At 33.6% G+C, this 12640-nt stretch overlaps 1 protein-coding gene across 1 annotated transcript in view; it reads left to right on the top strand.

Moving 5' to 3' along the window:
* The window catches only part of LOC128646842 (uncharacterized protein DDB_G0290685-like), a 327554-nt gene that overhangs the window by 263433 nt on the left and 51481 nt on the right, over positions 1-12640 (top strand). Inside the window, exon 8 of the mRNA XM_053699642.1 lies at positions 4226-4263. Within this exon, the coding sequence (XP_053555617.1) occupies positions 4226-4263 (38 nt within the window). The remainder of the gene's footprint in view (positions 1-4225; positions 4264-12640) is intronic.

The following is a 12640-nucleotide window of genomic DNA, read 5'->3' as shown; positions in this document are numbered from 1 at the left end:
GAGTAAAAACAGTACAATGCCGGTACCGTTTAAAAATAACAAACTTTTGATTGGAGGTAAAAACTACACTAAGTCACCACATCTCTCTTGATACTTCCTTTCTTGTCGAGAGCTGCAAGAGAATGACTGGGGGTGGCAGTTAGGGGAGGAGCTATATAGACAGTTCTGCTGTGGGTGTCCTCTTGCAGCTTCCTGTTGGGAAGGAGAATATGTAATGGATGAACCCGTGGACTGGATACACCTTTACAAGAGAAATATAGTTTTATAGAGACAGAAGCACAGGAGACAATGTAAGTCCAGGAGAGGAGAACATATAAAGCCTCAGTACTCAGTACGTTAGTCAGGTGTAGGTACACACCATGTACTCATGTTATAATATATTGTTTTATAGAGACAGAAGCACAGGAGACAATGTAAGTCCAGGACAGGAGAACATATAAAGCTACAGAGCTCAGTACGTTAGTCAGGGGTAGGTACACACCATGCAGTCATGTTATAATATATAGTTTTATGTAGACAGAAGCACAGGAGACAATGTAAGTCCAGGAGAGGAGAACATATAAAGCTTCAGAGCTCGGTACATTAGTCAGGGGTAGGTACACACCATGCAGTCATGTTATAATATATAGTTTTATAGAGACAGAAGCACAGGAGACAATGTAAGTCCAGGACAGGAGAACATATAAAGCTTCAGTACTCAGTACGTTTGTCAGGGGTAGGCACACACCATGCAGTCATGTTATAATATATAGTTTTATAGAGACATAAGCACAGGAGACAATGTAAGTCCAGGACAGGAGAACATATAAAGCTTCAGAGCTCAGTACGTTAGTTAGGGGTAGGTACACACCATGCAGTCATGTCATAATATATAGTTTTATGTAGACAGAAACACAGGAGACAATATAAGTCCAGGACAGGAGAACATATAAAGCTTCAGTACTCAGTACGTTTGTCAGGGGTAGGCACACACCATGCAGTCATGTTATAATATATAGTTTTATAGAGACAGAAACACAGGAGACAATGTAAGTCCAGGACAGGAGAACATATAAAGCCTCAGAGCTCAGTACGTTAGTCAGGGGTAGGTACACACCATGCAGTCATGTTATAATATATAGTTTTATAGAGACAGAAACATGGGAGACAATGTAAGTCCAGGACAGGAGAACATATAAAGCCTCAGAGCTCAGTACGTTTGTCAGGGGAAGGCACACACCATGCAGTCATGTTATAATATATAGTTTTATAGAGACAGAAACACAGGAGACAATGTAAGTCCAGGACAGGAGAACATATAAAGCTTCAGTACTCAGTACGTTAGTCAGGGGTAGGTTCACACCATGCAGTCATGTCATAATATATAGTTTTATAGAGACAGAAGCACAGGAGACAATGTAAGTCCAGGACAGGAGAACATATAAAGCTTCAGTACTCAGTACGTTAGTCAGGGGTAGGTTCACACCATGCAGTCATGTTATAATATATAGTTTTATAGAGACAGAAGCACAGGAGACAATGTAAGTCCAGGACAGGAGAACATATAAAGCTTTAGTACTCAGTACGTTAGTCAGGGGTAGGTTCACACCATGCAGTCATGTCATAATATATAGTTTTATAGAGACAGAAGCACAGGAGACAATGTAAGTCCAGGACAGGAGAACATATAAAGCTTCAGTACTCAGTACGTTAGTCAGGGGTAGGTTCACACCATGCAGTCATGTTATAATATATAGTTTTATAGAGACAGAAGCACAGGAGACAATGTAAGTCCAGGACAGGAGAACATATAAAGCTTCAGTAATCAGTACGTTAGTCAGGGGTAGGTTCACACCATGCAGTCATGTTATAATATATAGTTTTATAGAGACAGAAGCATAGGAGACAATGTAAGTCCAGGACAGGAGAACATATAAAGTTTCAGTACTCAGTACGTTAGTCAGGGGTAGGTTCACACCATGCAGTCATGTCATAATATATAGTTTTATAGAGACAGAAGCACAGGAGACAATGTAAGTCCAGGACAGGAGAACATATAAAGCTTCAGTACTCAGTACGTTAGTCAGGGGTAGGTTCACACCATGCAGTCATGTCATAATATAAAGTGGTCAATCACAAGTCTGTAGGAAAACTTAGTAAAGGAATTACCTACAAAAATCTTCATAGATTTTAATGGTGATCTTTTTTTAATCTTTAGATAAACATTTCTACAGGATTGTGATCAATGATAGTAAGGAATTGAATAATACCTAGTTGTATTAATGTCAGTATAATAAAGGCACTAAATTCCTCCTCTCAGAAAAGGGAAACAATAATAATAAAAATAAACATAATCATTTTCCAAAAGAGACTTTTGATTTAAAGACTAGAGGTTTTATGGAAGAAGAAATTACCCTACAGGAACCACCTTTCATTTTTGAAATTTTGTATTGCATTCAAAATGGCGGCTATCAAGAAGGCTCAGAGGCGAAAGTAACGTACTGTTAATTATAGGTACTCTCATTGCTCTTATATGATGGTATTTTAGATATTAATGTAACATTAAAGGGGCTGAATTATCAAGCTCTGAATGGAGCTTGATGCCCTATATTTCTTGCGAGCCTTCAGGCTTGCCGGAAACAGAAGTTATGAAGCAGCAGTCTAAAGACCGCTGCTCCATAACTTGTCCATCTGCTCTGAGGCAGTGGACAGAAATCAACCCGATCGAATACGAACGGGTTGATTGACACCCCCTGCTAGTGGCCGATTAGCCGTGAAGCTGCAGAGGGCGGCATTACACAAGCAGTTCACAAGAACTGCTGGTTCAATGATAAATGCTAAGAGCGTATGCTGTCAGCATTTATCGATGCACAGCGGATATGATCCGCAATATCGGATCATTTCCGCATGCACGATCATAAATATACCCCATTATGTCATGTTACTGATATATTATGTCATGCTACTGTTTCATTATGTTATGTTACTGATACATTATATCATGTTACTAATACATTATATCACGTTACTGATACATTATATCACGTTACTAATACATTATATCACGTTACTAATACATTATATCACGTTACTGATACATTATATCACGTTACTAATACATTATATCACGTTACTAATACATTATATCACGTTACTGATACATTATATCACGTTACTAATACATTATATCACATTACTGATACATTATATCACATTACTAATACATTATATCACGTTACTAATACATTATATCACGTTACTAATACATTATATCACGTTACTGATACATTATATCACATTACTAATACATTATATCACGTTACTAATACATTATATCACGTTACTGATACATTATATCACATTACTAATACATTATATCACGTTACTAATACATTATATCACGTTACTAATACATTATATCACGTTACTAATACATTATATCACGTTACTGATACATTATATCACGTTACTAATACATTATATCACGTTACTAATACATTATATCACGTTACTAATACATTATATCACGTTACTGATACATTATATCACATTACTGATACATTATATCACATTACTAATACATTATATCACGTTACTGATACATTATATCACGTTACTAATACATTATATCACGTTACTAATACATTATATCACATTACTAATACATTATATCACGTTACTAATACATTATATCACGTTACTAATACATTATATCACGTTACTGATACATTATATCACGTTACTAATACATTATATCACGTTACTGATACATTATATCACATTACTGATACATTATATCACGTTACTAATACATTATATCACGTTACTAATACATTATATCATGTTACTGATACATTATATCACATTACTAATACATTATATCACGTTACTAATACATTATATCACGTTACTGATACATTATATCACGTTACTAATACATTATATCACGTTACTAATACATTATATCACGTTACTAATACATTATATCACGTTACTGATACATTATATCACGTTACTGATACATTATATCACGTTACTAATACATTATATCACGTTACTGATACATTACGTCATGCTACTGATACAGTATGTGATCCTACTAATATATTATATTATTTGACTGATACATTATGTCATTTTACTAATACATTATTTTATGATGTGTCTCACTAGAGCATTACTGCTGACATGGTCATACATTTGTATTTGTTTCAGGAAATTTTCTTTTCTATTTTTTTTTTCACAGAAAGTGCAGACGATGCAGAAACTGGAAGACGTTATGAGGTGAGTTAAAGATTAAAATAATTAGAATCCAGTAAGATTGTAGTATGGATGATTGAGCACATTACATGCTCTGTTTGTATTCCTCTGTTAACTAAAGTTACGCTGTATAAAGCTAGGCTGGTGAGATTCTATAAGAATGCTGCTAGTACTACTATTTCCCTGGTGAGAGTCTATAAGAATGCTGCTAGTAACATAGTAACATAGTAGATGAGGTTGAAAAAAGACCGAAGAACATCGAGTTCAAACTATACAAATCTAAAATACTTACAAAAATCTCCAGTTGCACTGTGCAATGCTGAATACGGTGAGCGTATTGCTCGCCGTATTCAGCGAGGTCTGTCGGACCTGATCCGCACTGTCGGATCAGGTCCAACAGACCTTGATAACTATGGGCCAAGGTCTTACCAGGGCTTTATATAGTGACATAATTCTGCTTTCCTCCCTTGAATAAATGCCTCTTTGAATACATGCTAGTATCTCATTAGCCTTTGAAACCGCTGCCCTGCATTGTGCACCCATCTTTAGCTTGTTATCTATTACTACTCACAAATCCCTTTACTCCTCTGCTTCGCGAAGTACTGCTATTTCCCTAGTGAGAGTTTATAAGAATGCAGCTAGTACTACTATTTCCCTAGTGAGAGTCTATAAGAATGCTGCTAGTACTACTATTTCCTGGTGAGAGTCTATAACAATGCTGCTAGTACTACTATTTCCCTGGTGAGAGTGTATAAGAATGCTGCTAGTATTACTATTTCCCTAGTGAGAGTCTATAAGAATGTTGCTAGTACTACTATTTCCCTGCTGAGATTCTATAAGAATGCTGCTAGTACTACTATTTCCCTGGTGAGGGTCTATAAAAATGCTGCTAGTACTACTATTTCCCTGGTGAGAGTCTATAAGAATGCTGCTAGTATTACTATTTCCCTGGTGAGATTCTATAAGAATGCTGCTAGTACTGCTATTTCCCTGGTGAGAGTCTATTAGAATGCTGCTAGTACTACTATTTCCCTGGTGAGAGTCTATAAGAATGCTGCTAGTACTGCTATTTCCCTGGTGAGAGTCTATTAGAATGCTGCTAGTACTACTATTTCCCTGGTGAGAGTCTATAACAATGCTGCTAGTACTACTATTTCCCTGGTGAGAGTCTATAAGAATACTGCTAGTATTACTATTTCCCTGCTGAGAGTCTATAAGAATGCTGCTAGTACTGCTATTTCCCTGGTGAGAGTCTGTAAGAATGCTGCTAGTACTGCTATTTCCCTGCTGAGAGTCTAGAAGAATGCTGCTAGTACTACTATTTCCCTGGTAAGATTCTATAAGAATGATGCTAATACTACTATTTCCCTGGTGAGATTATATAAAAATGCTGCAGTACTATTATTTGCCTGGTGAGAGTCTATAAGAATGCTGCTAGTACTACTATTTCCCTGTTGAGAGTCTATAAGAATGCTGCTAGTACTACTATTTCCCTGGTGAGAGTCTATAAGATGCTGCTAGTACTACTATTTCCCTGGTGAGATTCTATAAGAATGCTGCTAGTACTACTATTTCCCTAGTGAGATTCTATAAGAATGCTGCTAGTACTGCTATTTCCCTGGTGAGAGTCTATAAGAATGCTGCTAGTACTACTATTTCCCTGGTGAGAGTCTATAAGAATGCTGCTAGTACTACTATTTCCCTGGTGAGAGTCTATAAGAATGCTGCTAGTACTACTATTTCCCTGGTGAGATTCTATAAGAATGCTGCTAGTACTATTTCCCTGGTGACAGTCTATAAGATGCTGCTAGTACTACTATTTCCCTGGTGAGATTCTATAAGAATGCTGCTAGTACTACTATTTCCCTATTGAGATTCTATAAGAATACTGCTAGTACTGCTATTTCCCTGGTGAGAGTCTATAAGAATGCTGCTAGTATTACTATTTCCCTGGTGAGAGTCTATAAGATGCTGCTAGTACTTCTATTTCCCTGGTGAGATTCTATAAGAATGCTGCTAGTACTACTATTTACCTGGTGAGAGTCTATAAGAATGCTGCTAGTACTACTATTTCCCTGGTGAGTGTCTATAAAAATGCTACTAGTACTACTATTTCCCTGGTGTGAGTCTATAAGAATGCTGCTAGTACTTCTATGTCCCTGGTGTGAGTCTATAAGAATGCTGATATTACTTCTATTTCCCCGGTGAGAGTCTATAAGAATGCTGCTAGTACCACTATTTCCCTGGTGAGAGTCTATAAGAATGCTGCTAGTACTACTATTTCCCTGGTGAGATTCTATAAGAATGCTGCTAGTACTACTATTTCCCTGGTGAGAGTCTATACGATGCTGCTAGTACTACTATTTCTCTGGTGAGATTCTATAAGAATGCTGCTAGTACTACTATTTCCCTAGTGAGATTCTATAAGAATGCTGCTAGTACTGCTATTTCCCTGGTGAGAGTCTATAAGATGCTGCTAGTACTACTATTTCCCTGGTGAGATTCTATAAGAATGCTGCTAGTACTACTATTTACCTGGTGAGAGTCTATAAGAATGCTGCTAGTACTACTATTTCCCTTATGAGTGTCTATAAGAATGCTGCTAGTACTACTATTTCCCTGGTGAGATTCTATAAGAATGCTGCTAGTACTACTATTTCCCTGGTGAGATTCTATAAGAATGCTGCTAGTACTGCTATTTCCCTGGTGAGAGTCTATAAGATGCTGCTAGTACTACTATTTCCCTGGTGAGATTCTATAAGAATGCTGCTAGTACTACTATTAACCTGGTGAGAGTCTATAAGAATGCTGCTAGTACTACTATTTCCCTTATGAGTGTCTATAAGAATGCTGCTAGTACTACTATTTCCCTGGTGTGAGTCTATAAGAATGCTGCTAGTACTTCTATTTCCCTGGTGTGAGTCTATAAGAATGCTGCTAGTACTACTATTTCCCTGGTGAGAGTCTATAAGAATGCTGATATTACTTCTATTTCCCCGGTGAGAGTCTATAAGAATGCTGCTAGTACCACTATTTCCCTGGTGAGAGTCTATAAGAATCCTGCTAGTACTAATATTTCATTGGTGAGATTCTATAAGAATGCTGCTAGTACTACTATTTCTATGCTGAAAACATGTGTCTTGCTAAGGGGCATATACTACATTTTCATATGGGATGGAGGTGCATACATTACAAAAGTTCACAATGAAAATAGCAATTTAAACATCAAACAAAACAAATAATTTAACCATTCATACAAAATAATCAGAAAAAAAGTATTGTTAACAACTAAAATCTATTAGTTATTCTAGTAATCTTACAGTCCCACCTTACTTTGGTATTTTTTAATTTAATTTTTGCCAAAAAACAACATAATAAACAATGCCCTTACTGCTACCTAAGGAGAGACCTCCAATGCATGTGCTTGATGAAAATTAGTATTATAGCAATTTGTAATTAATATCTACTGTCTGTCAAATGTCTGATAATTAGTGTTTTAGCTATTTGTTATTAATATCTACTGTCTGTCACATGGCTGATAATTACTATTAATATCTACTGACTGCCATATGTCTGATAATTAGTATTATATCGACTGTTTTTCACGTATGTGATAATATTAATATCTACTGTCTGTCACTTGTCTGATTAATTGCTATTAATATCTACTGTCTGTCACATGTCTGATAATTAGTATTAATATCTACTGTCTGTGAAGTGTCGGATAACTAGTATTAATATCTACTGTCTGGCATATATCTGATAATTAGTAATAATATCTACTGTCTGCCACATGTCTGATAATTAGTAGTAATAGCTACTGCCTGTTATATGTCTGATAATTAGTATTAATATCTACTGTAAGTCACATGTCATAATTAGTATTAATATCTACTGTCTGTCACATGTCTGATAATTAGTATTAATATCTACTGACTGTCACATGACTGATAATTACTATTAATATCTACTGACTGTTATGTGTCTGATAATTAGTACTAATATCTAGGGTCTGTTATGTGTCTCATAATTAGAATTATTATCTACTACCTGTCACGTGTCCGGTTAATTACTATTAATATCTACTCTCTGTCACGTGTCTGATAATTAGTATTAATATCTACTGTCTGTGAAGTGTCGGATAATTAGTATTAATATCTACTGCCTGGCATATATCTTATAATTAGTAATAATATCTACTGTATGTCAAATTTCTGATAATTAGTATTAATATCTACTGTCTGTCATGTGTCGGATTAATTACTATAATTATCTACTGTCAGTCAAATGTCTTATAATTAGTTTTAATTTCTACCGTCTGATAACTAGTAATACTTTTTACTGTCTGTCACAAGTCTGATAATTAGTATGGATAGCTTTTGTCTGTCAGGTGTCTGATAATTATTTTTAATATCCACGTGTCTGATAATTAGTTATAATATATACTGTCTGTCACGTGTCTGTTAATTAGTATTAATATCTACTTTCTGTCACATGTCTGATAATAAGTATTAATACCTACTGTCTGTCATGTGTCTGATAATTCGTATTAATATCTACTGTCTGTCTTGTCTGATAATTAGTATTAATATCTACTGTCTGTTATGTGTCTGATAATTAGTATTTATATCTACTGTCTGTCACATATCTGATAATTATTATTAATATCTACTGTCTGTCACATGTATAATAATTAGTATTAATTTCTACTGGCTGTCATGTGCATGATAATTAGTATTAATATCTACTGACTGTCAGGTGTTTGATAATTAATAATAATATCTACTTTCTTTCATGTGTCTGATAATTAGTATTCTTATCTACTGTCTGTTGTGTCTGATAATTAGTATTAATATCTACTGTCTGTTGCATGTCTGATAATTATTATTATTATCTACTGTCTGTCAAATGTATAATAATTAGTATTACATTTCTACTGACTGTCATGTGTATGATAATTAGTATTAATATCTACTGACTGTCATGTGTCTTCTAATTAGTATTAATATTTACAGTCTGTCACAGGTCTGATAATTAGTATTAATATCTACTGCCTGTCACATGTCTGATAATTAGTATTAATATCTACTGTCTGTCTTGTCTGATAATTAGTATTAATATCTACTGACTGTCATGTGTCTTATAATTAGTATTAATATTTACAGTCTGTCAAAGCTCTGATAATTAGTATTAATATCTACTGTCTGTTGCATGTCTGATAATTATTATTATTATCTACTGTCTGTCACATGTCTGATAATTAGTATTAACATCTACTGTCTGTTTTGTCTGATAATTAGTATTAATATCTACTGTCTGTTATGTGTCTGATAATTAGTATTAATATCTACTGTCTGTTATGTGTCTGATAATTAGTATTGACATCTACTGTCTGTCTTGTCTGATAATTAGTATTAATATCTACTGTCTGTCATGTGTCTGATAATTTGTATTAATATCTACTGTCTGTCATGTGTCTGATAATTAGTATCAATATCTAATCTTTGTCATGTGTCTGATAATTAGTATTAATATCTACTGTCTGTCATGTGTCTGATAATTAGTATTAATATCTACTGTCTGTCATGTGTCTGATAATTAGTATTAATATCTACTGCCTGTCACATGTCTGATAATTAGTATTGACATCTACTGTCTGTCTTGTCTGATAATTAGTATTAATATCTACTGTCTGTCATGTGTCTGATAATTTGTATTAATATCTACTGTCTGTTATGTGTCTGATAATTAGTATCAATATCTAATCTTTGTCATGTGTCTGATACATGAACTGCCTGACTCACTGCTGCAAATACAATCGATGTAACAAGCTACCCCAACCTTATGTCTCTGCACCCTAAACCTATAGACTGTGAGCTCTCCGGAGCAGGGCCCTCTTCCTCCTGTGCTAGATTTGTTTAGTCTTGATATGTTTTGTATTGTATCACAAATCTTTGTCGTTGTATACCCCTATCATTGTACCCAGCGCTACGGAATTTGGCGGCGCTATACAAATAAATGATAATAATAATAATAATAATAATTGTTATTAATATCTACTGTCTGTACTGTCTCTCACGTGTGTCTCATAATTTGTAATAATTTCTACTTTCTGTCTTTTGTCTGATAATTAGTATTAATATCTACTGTCTGTCATGTGTCTGATAATTAGTATTAATATATACTGACTCTAACATGTCTGATAATTAGTATTAATATCTACTGTCTGTCACGTGTGTGATAATTAGTATTTATATCTACTTTCTGTTGTGTCTGATAATTAGTATTAATATTTAATGTCTGTCATGTGTCTGATAATTAGTATTAATATCTACAAACTGTCACACGTCTGATAATTAGTTTCAATATGTACTGTCTCTCACGTGTGTCTCATAATTTGTAATAATATCTTTTTTCTGTCTTGTGTCTGATAATTAGTATTAATATCTACAGTCTATCATGTGTCTGATAATTAGGATTCATATATACTGTCTGTCTTGTCTGATAATTAGTATTAACATCTACTGTCTGTCATGTGACTGATAATTAGTATTAATATTTAATGTCTGTAACATGTCTGAAAATTAGTATTAATATCTACTGACTGTCTGGTGTTTGATAATTGGTAATAAAATCTACTTTCTCTCATGTGTCTGATAATTAGTATTAATATCTACTGTCTGTCACATGTCTGGTACCTGGCTGTCACGTGTCTGATAATTAGTATTATTATCTAATGTCTGTCATATGTCTGATAATTATTGTTAATATCTACTGTCTGTCACATGTCTGATAATAAGTATTAATATCTACTGTCTGTCATGTGTCTGATAATTCGTATTAATATCTACTGTCTGTCTTGTCTGATAATTAGTATTAATATCTACTGTCTGTTATGTGTCTGATAATTAGTATTTATATCTACTGTCTGTCACATGTCTGATAATTATTATTAATATCTACTGTCTGTCACATGTATAATAATTAGTATTCATTTCTACTGGCTGTCATGTGCATGATAATTAGTATTAATATCTACTGACTGTCAGGTGTTTGATAATTAATAATAATATCTACATTCTCTCATGTGTCTGATAATTAGTATTCTTATCTACTGTCTGTTGTGTCTGATAATTAGTATTAATATCTACTGTCTGTTGCATGTCTGATAATTATTATTATTATCTACTGTCTGTCAAATGTATAATAATTAGTATTACATTTCTACTGACTGTCATATGTATGATAATTAGTATTAATATCTACTGACTGTCATGTGTCTTCTAATTAGTATTAATATTTACAGTCTGTCACAGGTCTGATAATTAGTATTAATATCTACTGCCTGTCACATGTCTGATAATTAGTATTAATATCTACTGTCTGTCTTGTCTGATAATTAGTATTAATATCTACTGACTGTCATGTGTCTTATAATTAGTATTAATATTTACAGTCTGTCACAGCTCTGATAATTAGTATTAATATCTACTGCCTGTCACATGTCTGATAATTAGTATTAACATCTACTCTCTGTCTTGTCTGATAATTAGTATTAATATCTACTGTCTGTCATGTGTCTGATAATTTGTATTAATATCTAATCTTTGTCATGTGTCTGATAATTGTTATTAATATCTATTGTCTGTACAGTCTCTCACGTGTGTCTCATAATTTGTAATAATTTCTACTTTCTGTCTTTTGTCTGATAATTAGTATAAATATCTACTGTCTGTCATGTGTCTGATAATTAGTATTAATATATACTGACTCTAACATGTCTGATAATTAGTATTAATATCTACTGTCTGTGACGTGTGTGATAATTAGTATTTATATCTACTTTCTGTTGTGTCTGATAATTAGTATTAATATTAAATGTCTGTCATGTGTCTGATAATTAGTATTAATATCTACAAACTATCACATGTCTGATAATTAGTTTCAATATGTACTGTCTCTCACGTGTGTCTCCTAATTTGTAATAATATTTTTTTTCTGTCTTTGATAATTAGTATTAATATCTACTGTCTGTCATGTGTCTGATAATTAGTATTAATATCTAATCTTTGTCATGTGTCTGATAATTGGTATTAATATCTACAGTCTATCATGTGTCTGATAATTAGGATTCATATATACTGTCTGTCTTGTCTGATAATTAGTATTAACATCTATTGTCTGTCATGTGTCTGATAATTAGTATTAATATTTAATGTCTGTAACGTGTCTGAAAATTAGTATTAATATCTACTGACTGTCTGGTTTTCGATAATTGGTAATAAAATCTACTTTCTCTCATGTGTCTGTTAATTAGTATTAATATCTACTGTCTGTCACATGTCTGGTACCTGGCTATCACGTGTCTGATAATTAGTATTATTATCTAATGTCTGTCATA

Source organism: Bombina bombina, chromosome 2, assembly GCF_027579735.1.
Source record: "Bombina bombina isolate aBomBom1 chromosome 2, aBomBom1.pri, whole genome shotgun sequence".
NCBI lineage: Eukaryota > Metazoa > Chordata > Amphibia > Anura > Bombinatoridae > Bombina > Bombina bombina.
Note: the sequence above shows the minus strand (reverse complement) of the source record. Positions and strands in the feature narration are given on the sequence as shown.